The sequence below is a fragment of the Siniperca chuatsi genome, linkage group LG5 (genome assembly GCF_020085105.1).
Source record: "Siniperca chuatsi isolate FFG_IHB_CAS linkage group LG5, ASM2008510v1, whole genome shotgun sequence".
Taxonomy (NCBI): Eukaryota; Metazoa; Chordata; class Actinopteri; order Centrarchiformes; family Sinipercidae; genus Siniperca; species Siniperca chuatsi.
The window spans coordinates 31309156-31326267 of record NC_058046.1 but is presented as its reverse complement, the minus strand read 5'-3'; the positions used below and the strand labels follow the sequence as shown (position 1 = coordinate 31326267).

The 17112-nt window shown below is 42.0% G+C and overlaps 1 protein-coding gene across 2 annotated transcripts in view; it reads left to right on the top strand.

Moving 5' to 3' along the window:
* Positions 1-17112, top strand: part of LOC122875935 (whirlin-like) — a 137340-nt gene that overhangs the window by 63847 nt on the left and 56381 nt on the right. For both annotated transcript variants that reach the window (XM_044195633.1, XM_044195634.1), the window contains exon 3: positions 4910-5035. In XM_044195633.1, coding sequence (XP_044051568.1) covers positions 4910-5035 — 126 coding nt within the window. The remainder of the gene's footprint in view (positions 1-4909; positions 5036-17112) is intronic.

Below are 17112 nucleotides of genomic sequence, written 5' to 3'. Positions count from 1 at the left end.
CAAATATTTAAAATTAGAATAGATTAAAAATAAAAACAATATATACAGTTACTTTACACATTACATAACAGAAAGTTCCATGTGCGGAGGTGGAATTGAGGAGTCTCAGCCTTATAGCAGATACTTCTGTATCGTCTTAACAAGTTAACACTAACTTGGCACAGGAATTTTGCTTTCCTTTTTTTAACCCTGATTTATTCTGGGAAGTTTCACTAAGAGGAAACCTGTCTTTTGCAGGAACACCCTGATCGCACAATTACACACATTCACACCTGGAAGCTGCCAACCACAACAATCACAGTCTGATCTGGTGGCCATTAAGCAGCTCCACTGGAGTGGTTGGGGTTAAGGGCCTTGCTCAAGGGTACCTCAGTGGTAGTAATGAGGGAGGGGCAAACACTGATTTTTCACTTTCCCCATCCAGATTTGTCCTGCAGGTCAGGGAACTGAATCGACGACCTTCCGGTCACAAGCTCACTTCTCTAGCCTTTAGGCCACCGTTGCCCCAGTCTTAAGTTTCCTTAAGAAATAGTCGTTTGAGCTTTCTTTACCAGTGTGGAGATGTGTGATGTCCATGACAGGTTCTCTGTGATGCTAATTCCCAGGAACCTAAAACGGTTCACTATCTCCACCTCAGCTCAACTGATGTAACTGTCTGGGATCTGTTTGTGAGCAAGTCCAATATCCAGTTGCAGACTGTAGTACTCAAGCCCAGAGTGCTAAATGTGCTTATCAGTTTCATAGGGGAGATTGTGTTAAGTGCTGAGCTGAAATCAACAAACAGCATTCTGATGTAGGTGTTGCTATTTTCAAAGTGTGTGAGTGGACCCCAAATTGCTCCCGAAACCTGTGCCTTCGATGTGTTAGTGGGCGTGATTCAGTTAGTTTATTTTGTACTGATGAGCTGGAGAACCAGTTTTTCAAAGCACTTAATAAGAATGGAAGGGAGTGCCACAGGGTGGAAGTCGTTTAGACTAGACATTGCAGACCTTTTTGGTACAGGGGCTATGGTGGTTGTCCTGGAGCAGGTGGGAACAATCTCCTCTGACAGTGATATAGTAATATGTTAAAAATTTCAGTAATGACATTAACTAGCTTATTGGCACATTACTCTTTAAAATGTTGGAGCTGTCGCAGGTTAAAAACTCCACTGAATCACATTTGTATTTGAGGTTCACAGGCCAAATGCACAGTCACGCACACTGGTTATGCTATGGTGATTGCGCCACTTGAGCGACTGTATAGGGGAGGGGAAGTGAGTATACGACAGATAGCTGTTCCTTTTTCCTGATGTTGCCAAACTGTGGCTGGGGACACAGTTTGAGATGAAGTATTTAATGCAGTTTGACACAAATGCAGGGCTGTGGTCGAAAAGACAACCCAGGGAAAAATATCACTTTAAGATTCTATTGACTTTCATAAATTAAGCATTTTCATAAAGTATAAAATTTGAATATAAGCCACATCTCCTTAAAGATGTGAACATTTTGAATGGTTTCCGTAGCTGAAAGAATGCAGGAGTAATTGATAACTGAAAAATTTACAGAAGTAAAACGTCTTAAAAGATTACAAGAATAATGCTCAATCAGGCACACTTAAAGATTTGATCATTTTACATCAGGGTTTAACAAGATTTTTCCTCTTTAAAATTGTAGTTCTCTTTATACTACCCAAAAAGCAATGTACAATAACAGATTAGAATATGTTAAGTCATTAAAAGGGGTAGAGTGCTGAGAATTAAGTAGTTTCACAGCCTAAGGGAAGAAGCTGGTCTGTAGTCTGGTGGTACAACAGCAGATACTTCTGTATCCCTTTCGAGACAGTAGTAGAGTGAACAGGCTGTGGCTGGTACTGTCTTCATATCCTTTGGGCTCTACGCAGGCACCTCATCGAGGTCACTGATGCTCGGTAGGTTGGTACCAATGATCTTCTGAGTGGTTTTAAGAAAGAGTCTACAAGACCACCCATCAGCTTTTTTATTAATAAAATTGACACCCCTATTAGCAGGACGATATTGTTAGTCAGTGCCTTCCACCATTAGAAACAATTCATGACCATTCTGATCTGCTACCATTAAGGTTAATGTGTGCTTAATTTCAGGCAACTAATAATGCCCAGTTTTAAAAAAAAACAAAAAAAAACAAAAAAAAAACAAATGCAGAACACAAGGAAGTTGTTTGGATGAGATAGCAACCGTTTATTATATAGTGCAAGTAAACACTAGCGGCGAGGCTCCGGGGAGTGTAGGTACTGGCTCGGTCAAAAACCAATGAGCAAGTCCAAACAAAGCAGACAGGGAGCAGGCAGAGATACAAAAGTCCACAGTACAGGCAAGGTCCAAGAAACAAAGAACCAATACAATTGAACTCACGTAAGGTGCCGGAATGCTGGATACGGGAACAGTGTACAACGGAAGAGACCCGGACTAAATACACTAAAGGTAGGTGAGACGAGACACAGGTGCAATCAAGGAGGGGCCAACAATCTAAAGTGGAGGGAAAGCAGACAAAGACAGGAAGTAAATCCACACAAGGGGAGGAGAATACTACAATATAAAAGAAAACCTCAAACTATGACAGACCCAAGCTACTTATTTTTACTTATTCTTTCAGGGAAAGATCATGGTCATTAAGAAAACAGTGATGCGTTAAAAGACAGAATGTGAAACAGTCTCTGTACAAAAAAGAAAGACCTTATACACAACTTGATACTGTATAGATACATTATAATAAGAGAAAATCATTCAGGGTCTGAATTATTAGAGTGTATCAGGGTCTATTTATTTTACATGACATGTTGCAAAGAGAATTCCCTTAAAAGCATTCGGTGAATCGTAATCAGTGGCACATGGGCAAAGGTGCATAGAATAAGTGTATTGAGGACACGGTTATGATTGTGAGGCAGAAGTTAAGCTTTGGTCCTGTGATGCGGTTTAAGAACAGTGGTGGCATGAGGCGTGATGGTCCTGGCTTCAATTATGACCAGTCACTTCTAACTGAAAGGAGTGTATTCTGTGCTGCAGTACTCTTGATAATTGTGGCAAAGAACACTCCAGAATGGCTCTGCTATAAAAGCTTTGTCACATTCAGTTCAAAAGAGGACCTAAAAGCAGGACTCTAGGCAGGCAGGTTGAAGAACAAAAGATGAGTTTATTACTTACTTCAACAGCAACACAACTAAGGGCACCTGAAAATTCCAGGTCAAACATCAAAGAATAATCCCAATGAAAGTATTCCAATAAAAGCCACAAAGAATCCAAGAAGCAACAGGGTAGCACAGATACAGGGTACAACGACGATCTGACACAGAACAAACGAAGAACACAGACTAAATACACTTAGGTAGGGGAGACAATGAGACACAGGTGGAACCAACCAACACGAAACATGAAAACAATGAAAGCAATCAAGGACAGGAAGCAAAACTACCAGACACAAGAGGGAGGGAGAATATTACAAAATAAAACTGGAAATAACAGGACAAAAACCCAAAACCATGACAAGCTTCTCCCAGGAAGAAAGTAACGTCCTTGTGTATTATGAGGTGCAGAATCTCCACAAAACTATAATTGCCTCAATTAATTACAGGCACAATCAATTTTATTATAATACAATTGTATAAAAAAGAGCGACCACAGGGTGAAAATCGGTTTGTTGTGAACTGCTTGTGTGTTTATTCTCCATGCCTAGAGTCATATATTATCAGTACTATTTATCCATCCATCCGTTTATCCTCTATCCTGTACACATTTATCCAGGTACAGGTTATGGTGGCAGCAGGATAAGCAAGGTAGCTCAGATGTCTGTCTCCTTTATTACCCAAAGGTGAGGGTTGGAATGTAGATTGACTGGAAAATTGATAGCTTCAGTTTCAGGCCAGTACAATGCCCACCTAACGATCTCGCATTCCAGCTTCCCCTCACTCGTGAGTAAGACCCTGAGAAACTTAAACTTCATCACTTTGGGCAGAAACTCACTCCTAACCCAGAGTGAGTAATTCCCAATTTCCGGCAGGTTAACATGGCCTTAGATTTGAAGCTGATTTTCATCCCAAACCCTTCACAATCAGCTGCAAACCATCCCACATCATCTGCAATCTCTGCTTTTTGTGTCCATCATATGAGACTTTCTCTAGCCTGTGGCTGTATTTAGAGATTCTGTCCATAAAAATCACAAACAGAATCGATGACAAGGCACAACCTTGGTGGAGCCCAACACCCACTGAGAGTGCACTTGACTTCCTGCCGAGAATATGGTAGCTGTTCTTTATAGTAAAATATATCCACATTTAAAATGAGGTGCCTCACCTTAACGTGATGGAAGTCTATGTATGTAGTAATTAAATATTTTAATATGGAGGTGAACAAATTTAAACACGTTTCACTAGAGTACTGTCTGCTATAGCTAAATCTAGGTGTTCGTGGTATTCACCAGGACAAAATATGTTTCTGGTACACACACATTAGCAGCCGCAGTTGCAGTGGAATACCCAACACTGAGTGAGCTACTGCCACTACAATTGAGGAGTGTTTGCATAACTTTGCATCATGACAGGTTTTTAAAAAACCTTTTTTTCCAAAGGACTTTATATCAAAGTGAAACTGACCAACATATATCTATAAAACAGCTTTGAAAGGTGTTTTGACATGCATAATTTGCTTGGCAAAGCCACTAAACAGCAATGCTTGTGATATCTTTGACATGCAAGTTCATAACAGTAATAGTGACAAACTGCATTGATTATTACTGACACACCCTGCAGCATCTTTTCTCCTACTTGACTCAAGTCCACACTGAGACACCTAAATATGACCCCTGTGAGTGCCTAACAGCATGCTTCATGTTGTTGCACCATTTTTACACTGAATAGTTTGATTTATTGACAACACTGAGTCATGTGTCCCCTATAGGTAAAACTGAATATGGACAATGGTCGTTCTCTGGGCCTGATGATCAGGGGTGGTGCTGAGTATGGACTGGGGATCTACATCACTGGAGTGGACCCTGGATCTGCTGCAGATGCTGGTGCACTAAAGGTACCCCAACTCAACCTTGATATCAATCTTAAAAGCATTATTATATTACACCAGAAAACCTATCCAATATGTCCAATCTCATTGAGACCTTTGAGATGGTTGCAAAGGATCATTACCTGAAGTTATCTATAAAAATAAATTATTCTAGGCTTCACTCAAGCCATTATTGTCTCCACCACTATGTTTGGTCAGTACATTCCTACATCAACTTAAATTTTGGGACTAATTCTGATCAGTGCTTCCAGAGGACTTACAACACTGTAGAATGATTCCTTTAATCTTTCTTTACTTTATTACATTTAGAAAAAGTACAGTGCACAATTTGGCCAATAAATATGTATTTGCTTTTCACACTGACTAATTCTGATCAGATTTGAACCCAAATCATAGCCGTATTAAGCTTTCAAATCTTAACAAGACGCGTAGCATGTGCAGCATGTCAGTAGTTTCAGTCCTATGTCTGTCTACACAGAATGTGTTCAGGCACAGTATTGAGTGTAGGTCACCAAAGTTTTGGCAGCGCTCAGAGCCCAATACACAGTCACTGTTGTCATGCTCATAAAAAGGAAGAAAATCGACTTGAGGTGTAAAAATATGCTTTAAAGCAGTATTGATTAAAATAGAAGTGTATCTGTTGCGTGTGGCACGGATGACTGAAAAACACATCTGAAATGCTTTCTGTGTGAGGTACTTTGAGCTAAATACTAATTTCAGCATGCTAACATGCTCACAATGAAAATGTTAGTATGCTGAAGTTACAGTAATGTATACCAGGGCCGGGATATTAGCATGTTAGCATGCAAAATTTTATTTTTAAAACTAAACACAAAGTACAGTATAGCTGATTAGTAATTAGATTTGCAGATACAGTATTAAGAGATAATTCAATTATTGAACAACTTGAAATTTTGATGTGATGATTGTGGTAGATGTAAAATCAGGGGATCAGCAAGTTGTTCTAATTCATCCTCTGGGAACCACAAATATCTATATCAAATTTCATTTCAGTCTGCTATAGCTATAGCCTAGCGTGGCTAAAAACTAAAGCTTCCGAGTGACAGGTTAGTCCACCTTTTGCAGTGAAAAGTATTGAAATAGTCTTATTGATTGATTTTCCAAAGAAAAATCTTTGAGAACCATGCCAGTATTTTGCTGTAAACTGCATCTACTTTCCAAACATAGCATAATGTTTTACACTTTGATGGTTTTCCTTCTTTCTAAGCAACCATTTGTCTTCTATTAATTTTGGTACTATATGAATTGTGAAACTATCTTGAGATATTGTAATCCATCACAATGAACATCACGTCTGCTTTCTTTGTTGTCAAAGCTACATTACTGTTGTGTAGTAATGCAACTATAAATGCAGACTGATTTGGAAACTCTGCACTGCATCACTACAATTACATAAAATTTGACAAAAATAAAAGCAGACATGATGGTCACTGTGATAGATAACCTAGTAAAGGCAAGTGAACTGATTTTCATACCAAGCAGAAATTACATGTAGAAAAAACACTTTCAAAAAAATCTAACACACTCTCTATCTAAAAGGTCTGCAGCCATTTGATTGTGGTAGAGCACCCTGAAACATTAACAAACTCTGCAATGGTCATTTAAGTCTTAGTCACAGATTAAATGAGTTGATAATGGGAAGATTTCCAACACTGTGCCAGCTGTCATTGCTAACATCTGCTACCTGATTCTTATGAACCTGTTATCTGCTATCTGCTCCCTGTTAGACTGCTAAACCTGTTAGTGTTGCTAACATCTGCCACCTGCCTCACAGTCTCAGTCGGGCAGCTGACTTCACTGCTAGGACAGGCTTGCAAAACTGCTTTATTAGCCATGCTAAATCTCTGCTGTGTGCTTTTAGGTCAGCTTTCTGCCTCAACAAGCAGGCCACTCTCCAACTCTGTGCTATTTTTCAACCTGCCTCAGGCAAGAACAGTCACCAGTGTTTCCTACCAGTAAACAATATGGCTGAAACCTCAATATGGCTTTCATGATAATATCACACTGTGTCCTACTTGGGGATAAAAATAAAACATAACATTTTTGATGAAAAAAATGTAAAAAGAAAATAATTAAAATTAGATTAAAAAAGCAGAGCTTAAAAGGCATTCTAAAAATTAGAATTTTGGTTCTTGAAAGATGTCGTGTAACATTTCTCAGTTTCTTTGACAGAGAAAGATGAAGAAGTACTTTTTTATCATGCTGCAGAACTGGAATTTTTGACATGCTATGAAAGAAAATGTGAAAGCGGGAAAAAGGGAGAGAACAGAATGGTGAAAGACAGGGGGCGCTTATAAAAAAAAGTATAGTCAATGTTTTCTCTTCACCTTTCCAAGTCTCACAGATGTGCTGTCTGCAGCCATTCAATGTTTGTGGACGAGAGCTGCTGTCAATCTTTACAGTATGTATGTGTGTGTGGCGTGAGAGTGTATCATATTGAGTTATCCTGCCATTAGAGTGGGAGCAGCAGGCGGAAAAAGAGGCTGTATATCCCTTCCTGGAAAAACATCCCTACCTCCCTGTCTGCCAGTGTTGTGGCAGTAGATAAGATGGTTGGCTAGACACTGCAGCAGGTGATCATCATAAGGTAAATGTAAGGCATTTTTCAATTAAATACATCAGTTTGATGCTACTTAGCTACTATTAAGAGTACTACAAATTTATGCCCTAAGAATTTTCTATGATGGAAGTGAAGGAAGTTGAAACAGCTTTCATTTGATGAACATATGTCATTTTTTAAAAAAATATTACACATTTATTTTTAATTACGGTTCTGATACTGCTCTTCCTCAATTCATTTACTATCAACAGTTTCATTTTAGAAATGGATTATCTAACAGTGTCTGAAAGCCCTATTTGCTTAGTCAGCATCGGTAACTCTCTAAAACAGATAATCCAAGAATCACACCCACTTTATGCAGTAATTGACCAGGTTTGTGGAAGTGTGAAAGTAGGCAGGGTTTGAACTTCTCTCTCAAGATCTCTTTTGTCATTCTTCACAGAAGTACTTAAGTCACTTTTCATGTCTGTGAGTGCAACACCATGAATTCCTTTGAGGAGAGACTGTCCAAAAGTGTGTGCTGGCATCCCCATTTGTATGATTCATGGCATCTCTCCTCTCTTTATGATGGCATGGGCTTTGCCCCATCTTTGCGCATGGCCACTTGGAACAGATATAAACACTTTTGTCTTTAGACTTGTTCTACAACCTAGTTTGTTTTATTCTGAATGTTTTTTCACTCCAAAACTCATCCGAGGCAATATTAAACAAACAGAGGAATTGCTCTGGCCATTCATTCACTCCAATATTAACCTGACCATGGCGCTATAAGCCACTGTGAACATCAGTCCCATTGGAGAACCAAGGACCCGCCACCTGGAAGTGTTTTCCTCACTGTTATGTTATGGTTTTCTTTCAACTATCCTAAATATTTCTCTACACAAAAACACAAAAGTGGCCTTGATAATTCAACAAGAGGCCTACGACAGGTCAATGTCACAGCCATCAGTTTTAATGATTTCTCCTTCAAATCTGAGAAATAAAGTTTTTTCGTCCTATTCTTTTCTATTGGCCTGTGTCCACGTCACGTAACTGCCAAATTTCTTTTGTGAAAATCAAAATGGTGGACATTTCTTTTATTCTCAGTGGGAAATGCAGTATTTTTAGATAGTTTCTGCATTAAAATGTGTTTTGATAACATTTCTACCGAGAATTATGCATTTTATTTTCATATTTGTTCAGTAAATGTATATGATCCTTAGTTTTGTTGTGATGAAGATTCTCACAGGTCTCAGATCATTGCGAGCACTGACCCATCATGAGCAATGACCCATCATCCAGTGTGGGTCCTTAGGCAAGACCCTTCACGCTACTGCCTTCCTCATGATGATGTGTGACAATGAAATATATGACATGCTGGCTCAGACGTCGCCCGGCCAAACAAGGTCTGCGTCAGGTGTTGGGGAACCAGAGCATCGAGATGACAAATGGGCTACTGGAACAAGATGGAGATGGGCAAGATGCAACAACAAGGCTCTGTTGGAATGCTACTACTCCAGTAACCCTAGTCAGAGGGGTTTCATGCAAAGGGGTGTGGGATGAATGGTTACTTCGAAACTCACAATCAAGGCTTACAGCGAAGCAACTAGTAGCTCAGTGTTCCAACATCCACAAGCGGCAACTGCTATCACAACTTGAGATTGACGAGATACAACACAAATGCTACGGCAAGGGGGAGCCAGGATAACAGGTCAGAGGGGAGCCAGCGGCGGCTCCCCAACCAGAGATTGGGTATGAAGCCCCAAGTGCACTCACGCTGAACGAGGCAGCAACTGACCTGAAAGACAAGATCATGGCGAGGATGAATGCAAGGCAACCCCAACGCCAATTACAACGGCTAAGTGAAGTATCATCACAAAGTCTCCTAGAAGATGTGAATGCAGCATTGAGGGCAATCCCTACCACAACCATCACTGAAACCAATGAGCTGATATACGCCTCAGCAGCAGTGATCCTTGAGATGCTTGGCTATAAGAGCAACCATGGGAGCCATGAGAAACAGTACCCACCATGGAAACGAAGGCTGGAGGCAAAAATCAAGGAGGCCCGGAGAGAAGTGAGCCAACTGACAGAGGCTGAGAGAGGTGCAATGAGAAAGCAAGTACCCAAGAAGTACAACCAGATGCCCATACCTGAAGCACTTGAAACTGCCAAACAAAGGCTCCAAGCCTTGGCCAGCCGCCTAAAGAGGTACACGAAAGATAATGAAGCCAGAAGAATAAACCGGCTGTTCGCAACTCAACCTGCAAAAGTGTACGCTCAATGGCAGGGTAATAACAGCAGAGCAGACCCACCAAGGCTGGAAACTGAACAATACTGGAAAAATATATGGGAGAGGGAGGCATCACACAACAGCAATGCACAGTGGCTGGTGGCTCTGAGAAAGGACCACAGCAACCTCCCTGAACAGAATCCAGTCACCATCACAGCGGCAGACATCCAAGAAAGAGTCTCAGGTATGAAGAACTGGACAACACTGGGCCCTGACAGGATCCACACCTACTGGCTAAAGAAGCTCACTGCACTCCACGAGCACCCAGCAGCACAAATGAACCAGCTGCTAAGAGATGGGACGCACCCTGAACAATCCTGATCCTGAAGGATCCTGCAAAGGGTACAGTCCCATCCAACTATCGCCCAATAACCTGTCTCTCCACAACATGGAAGCTCATGTCAGGCATCATCGCGACTAAGATAAGTGGACACATGGATCAATACATGAGCAAAGCACAGAAGGGCATTGGCAAAGGAACCAGAGGAGCCAAACACCAACTCCTGGTTGACAGAACAGTCACCCAAGACTGCAGAACCCGACACACCAACCTGTGCACTGCCTGGATTGATTACAAGAAAGCATATGACTCACACATGGATCACTGAATGCTTGGAGATGTACAACATCAATAGGACTCTAAGAGACTTCGTTGCAAACTCGATGAGGCTGTGGAAAACCACCCTGGAGGCCAATGGCAAGCCACTTGCACAAGTGTCCATCAAATGTGGCATATACCAAGGAGATGCTCTGTCCCCACTGCTGTTCTGCATAGGTCTGAACCCCCTCAGCCAAATAAACAACAAGACTGGCTATGGATGGACTCAAGAACGGGGCCACCATCAGTCACCTCCTCTACATGGATGACATCAAGCTATACACTAAGAGCGAGCGGAACATCGACTCACCAAAGTTTTGGCAGCGCTCAGAGCCCAATACACAGTCACTGTTGTCATGCTCATAAAAAGGAAGAAAATCGACTTGAGGTGTAAAAATGTGCTTTAAAGCAGTATTGATTAAAATAGAAGTGTATCTGTTCTGTCAGATGCGTGTGGCACGGACGACTGAAAAACACATCTAAAATGCTTTCTGTGTGAGGTACTTTGAGCTAAATACTAATTTCAGCATGCTAACATGCTCACAATGAAAATGTTAGTATGCTGAAGTTACAGTAATGTATACCATGGTCGGGACATCGACTCACTGATCCACACCACCAGGATCTACAGCTCTGACATTGGGATGTCATTCGGGCTTGAGAAGAGCAGTTGAATGGTGACAAAGAGAGGGAAGGTAGTCCACACAGAAGGGGTCTCACTCCCAGAAGGAACAATAGCAGACATTGAGGATGGTTACAAGTACCTTGGAATACCACAGGCAAATGGCAACCTCGAAGAGGTAACAAGGAAAACAGCAACTGCCAGATACCTCCAACGAGTAAGGTAAGTCCTAAGAAGTCAGCTCAATGGCAAGAACAAGGCCCATGCAATAAACAGCTACGCCCTACCAGTGATCAGATACCCTGCGGGAATAATAAGGTGGCCAAAGGAAGAGATACAGACCACAGACGTTAAGACAGATGACGTGCTCAGGGAATGTCTCAGGCAATGGGGAACAGAGGAAGAGGTGCTGGAGGAGGGACCATCATGGGAGGACAAACCACTACATGGGATGTACCACCGGAACATAACTGAAGTGGCTGATATCAAGAAATCCTACCAATGGCTAGGGCGGGCTGGACTGAAGGACAGCACAGAGGCACTCACTCATCATGGCTGCACAGGAGCAGGCCCTGAGCACCAGAGCAATAGAGGCCCAGATCTACCACACCAGACAAGACCCAAGGTGTAGGCTGTGCAAAGAGGCCCCTGAGACAATCCAGCACATAACTGCAGAGTGTAAGATGCTGGCAGGAAAAGCATACATGGAGCGCCATAACCAAGTGGCTGGCATAGTGTACAGGAACATCTGCACAGAGTATGGACTGGAAACCCCAAGGTCAAAGTGGGAAACACCTCCAAAGGTGGTAGAAAATGACTGAGCCAAGATCCTATGGGACTTCCAGATTCAGACAGAATGGTAATGGCGAACCAACCAGACAATCTGGTGGTGGACAAAGAGCAGACGAAAGCCGTTGTGGTTGACGTGACAATACCAAGTGATGGCAACATCAGGAGAAAGGAACATGAGAAACTAGAGAAATACCAAGGGCTCAGAGAAGATCCTGGTGGTGTGGATCAGTGAGTCGATGTCCCGCTCGCTCTTAGCGTATAGCTTGATGTCATCCATGTAGAGGAGGTGACTGATGGTGGCCCCGTTCCTGAGTCGGTATCCATAGCCAGTCTTGTTGTTTATTTGGCTGAGGGGGTTCAGACCTATGCAGAACAGCAGTGGGGACAGAGCATCTCCTTGGTATATGCCACATTTGATGGACACTTGTGCAAGTGGCTTGCCATTGGCCTCCAGGGTGGTTTTCCACAGCCTCATCGAGTTTGCAACGAAGTCTCTTAGAGTCCTGTTGATGTTGTACATCTCCAAGCATTCAGTGATCCATGTGTGTGGCATTGAGTCATATGCTTTCTTGTAATCAATCCAGGCAGTGCACAGGTTGGTGTGTCGGGTTCTGCAGTCTTGGGTGACTGTTCTGTCAACCAGGAGTTGGTGTTTGGCTCCTCTGGTTCCTTTACCAATGCCCTTCTGTGCTTTGCTCATGTATTGATCCATGTGTCCACTTATCTTAGCCGCGATGATGCCTGACATGAGCTTCCATGTTGTGGAGAGACAGGTTATTGGGCGATAGTTGGATGGGACTGTACCCTTTGCAGGATCCTTCAGAATATATGAGTCCCAGCCTGAAGATAACTACATGCCAATATTCAGACACTCATAGCGCCACCTACTGGCAACAGGAAGTTACAGTCCCTATACTCACAGCAGGTTTACCAGATCCACCTCAAACTTGATGATGCTTAATAGTGAAGACTGAGTTTTCATCAAACACCATTGCCATGATGGCTCATTATTCGACCATAAAACAGTACGTTGTGTGTACATTGTCTGATCTGCCGAAAATTTCACATGTTTGATAAGAGTCCCGGCCTGAGTTCTTCTACATGTCAGTATTGAGTTTTAATCATAGATGCATCTACTGGCAACAGGAAGCACTACTGGCAACAAGAAGCAAGCCACATGTGATAAACATCATACGAACTACATGAAATTTACATTGTGTGGTCTACACTTGATATACAGCAACATCTGTTGATGTGTCGAACGTGGTCACTATGGCAGACGTCATGCCAAAGAGGAAGTGTGTATAACTCAGCAATGTTTCAACTGATCAGCCTCAAACTTCGTATGGTTATTGATGGACCACTTTCAGTAACACTTATGTGACATTTATGAGTCATAGTGATAGCGCCACTTACTGACAACAGTAAGCATGGCCCATGTGACAAACACCATACCAACTACAGGAGGCTGCTGCAGCAATCCTGCAGAGGCAGGACGTGGCTGCTGCAATCCAGCAGAGGCAGGATGTGGCAATTAGGCAGCAGTGAGGACGAACAGATGGGCAGCGGAGAGACACGTTGTCAGTGGGACCCATGCTTCCTTCTGGAGGACTTTCCAGAAGGTGACTCCAGGACACGAACAGGCTGATGACTAGCAGTCTGGGGGCTAGCTGGGCAGCTAGTAGACAGGGAAGCAGTCTGGAGGCTTTGCTTCAGGTCAGAAATCACAGCTAAATTCTTAGCCATGGCCGGAATGTCCAATAGCCTGGGCTTTGACAAAACTGCTTTTTCTATTAAGCAATATACAAAAAGCCTGCATTTAAAATCCATGGAGCCCTCTATGGCCAAGTGCATTCTCTCCAGAGTAGAGCTCACCTCTTTGAGCTCCTCTGAGAGAAAACTAATGTCTGCCGGGTCCATGATTGGTCAGATCATACTGTTACGTTTTGTGTCAAGTTGGGGGTGGGGGGGGGTTTGCTAGTTGGGGAAATAGAGGGGTTTGGACCCAAACGCAGACTAGGAGGCAGAGCAAAACATGCAGGTAAAGCAAACAAAGACAGGAAGTAAAACTACAAGACACATGAAGGAGAACTCATCACAGTTTGAGGCCTTTAGGATGCTCAAAGAGTCACAAAGAGCCAGGACTTGAACTGGTAAATATTACAATTTGATGTCACACTTGGGCTTGGGGGGTGGCACGTATGTGGTACGTTTCAACTAGATGTACGAAATTTTGGAGGCAGATGTATCATCTCAAGACTTTAAAAAAAGCCTTCAAATTTGGGCAGTATAATCTAAAGACCATTGTGATGCTAAATTGCAAAGCTCTTGAGATATCAAATGGTGTTGCAATGAATTCCGTTCCAAACGAATTGTGCTGATCCGAACGGGGTCCAAGCCCCCCGGTGCAAGTTGCTCCTGGCACCCCGCGGAGGCGATGCAAGTCGGACCTGCAGTCCCGTGGGCGCAATGCAAGTCTCAGGTGTAGAGCAGCACAGAGACTGGAAAACATTCTGTTCAAAAACAGTAGTTTGGAAAATAATTGTAGCATGTATCATGTTTTGCAAAAAAAGCGCCAGCCATTGGCCAATTGTGCCAAATTTAGCACGGAGCCTAAGTGGGGCATGGGAAAGTACTGGCCCAGGTTTTGTGTTAATGGCACAAACATATGTGGTGATATGACATCACTTTTATAACTTGCGCTTGGATTAACTTGGATTATCAAAATACTTTTAATAACATTTGATCATGAGAGTCCATAGATTCTACCTGCAAAGTTTTGTGCAGATTGGACTCACCGCCTAGGAGGAGTTCGAAAAAGTAGGTTAGCATATTTCACGTTTTTGCACTGAAAGCGCCACCTAGTGGTCGATTGGTGCCAAATTTTGCAGAGAGCCTTGGTGGGGCATAAGAAGCTATTGAGTCGAGTTTTGTGTTAATCGGACAGACCTATGTGGACATTATAACTTTCACATTTTGAAAAATATAGAGTGATGGACTCCTGAATTGACCATAGGCTGCAGTGAGGCTAACTTTTATCTCTTATCATGTTGTGTGTGGTGTAGTGGTATGGTATGTGGACCCAAATGCAGATGACCAGGAAGCAGAATGAGGTGAAGTAGCCAAACGGCTACAGTGTTTATTGGGGTAAAGTGGTATGCAGGCAGGTACAGGCAGACAGACCGGTAGGCAGACAGTTAAAAAAACAGGCAAAAGGCAGATAGGTTACCGGCTGGCAGTGGTGGAAATAGGGAAGTGAGTCCAAGGTGGCTAAGCAGTCCAATAGGGAGCAGGCAAGGTACAAAATCCAGAATATAACCAAGGTCCATGGGAGAAAGAATCCAAAGCAGATCTCAAGAATGTCGGGGAACTGGGTACAGGAACCAGGTACAACAAAAGTAGGTAGATTCCACATCCAAAATTTTGAACAGATCGGACACACAGCTTAGGAGGAGTTCGAAAAAGTAGGTTTTGCATTTTTCGCAATTTTGTGGAAATAAATTAGAGGCAGAAATGGCCATGGCCTATATCACGAGATGCAGCTCATTTCAGGGAACATGTGCATGTAAGGTTTAAGAATACGCAACGTACTATGTGGGAATTACAGGCCAAAACGCATTTACCTTGATTATAGCTCCACCTGCTGATGGACATGTGTTATTTTTGGTGTCTGAGGTGTGTGCACCAGTCTATACCTCCCCCTGTGAATTTCACTTGCATAATTCCTTGGTGTAGGCTGCAGTGCCACTTTTACCAATGAAAAAAAACAAACAATCTGAATGATTTTAATAGGGTTCCCAGCATCTCGGGTACTGGGCACCACAATGTGTTGTATTTGTGGTTCCCAGCCCACTCGGGCTTGGACCCCTAAATAAATAAAAATCTGAGCGATTTCAATAAGATTCCAGGATTCAACGTTAAGGTTGTTTTTCACTTGCCTGGTCGGGCAAGTGGGTCAGAAATCTACTTGCCGAAGTTAATTTTTACTTGGCCCAATACAAATTGTTTTATTAGCGGTTATCAAATAGCAACACACACTAAAAGTTACTTATCATGTTTAATCTTTATAAATAAAGTAAATGAATCAGAACAAGGACACAGTGTGTCATAGATGCAAAGCAACAAACATTATTACATATACAAAATGGTTTGACAATTCCCCTCTTTCTCCCCAGAAATGGACTCCTTAACTGTGTTGAGTGATAATTTATCGAAATAAACTTTGTCTTTACCCGCCACCATTTTCTCGTGAGTAGGGACGGGTATCATTAGGATTTTATTGATACTACTATTCTCATGGATACTCTTATCGTTTCGGTTTGTTATTGATACTCTTATCGGTTCTTTTTCATTACTAAATAATTGCTTTTTAAAAAATATATTATTTTTTAAAAAGAATAAATTCAGAACAGGATTAGATATGGATATTTTAAATATAACTAAATGTTGTTCCTCGAACAGAAAAGTCACTATATAAACTCAATAATATCTCACTGAAAACAAATCTAAAATGTCGGTAAAATAAATCATATTATTAACATCAAAAAACTGAGTGAAGTCTGTGGTCTTCATTCTTTCTAAACATCAGTAAGTATCAGTCCCCCTACGATCTTTAATGATTTAACAAAGTTTATCAGGGGGTTTCTGATGATGCAGACTACCTCTCTGTCAGCTGGAAAAAGTTTTGACCAGCGTGCACGCACACACACACACACACACACACACACACACACACACACACACACACACACACACACACATCTGTGTGGCTTCACTCAACACATACACACACACTAACCCCAAATGACGGAGGAGGAGATGCAAACCCAACAGAACAAACATAATAAACAGGAATGATTTGATGAAATTCATAAGCTATGTCTACCTCTAACACTGTCTATCAGGCAAGTGGTCAGCAGATGATGTCCTATTTATTCACAAGATGTGTTTGGTATTATTCAGCAGCTGAGAAAGCCATGCTTTCAAACGAGGGAGAATCATATACATGTGGTAAACTTATTAAATCTTCAGAAAGAAAAGGTAAAGAAAATAATTAAGACAGGAGAGATTTAGTATGGGAGGAGTTTTGCACCATTGTTGACATCGGACACCCCCTCCTTCACTGAGACTATAATTACAGAAAAAGCCCAAATATCACCCTCTGCTCCTCTTGTCCCTTCGCTCATCTTTTGATTCTTCATTGTTTTGGTTCCTCACT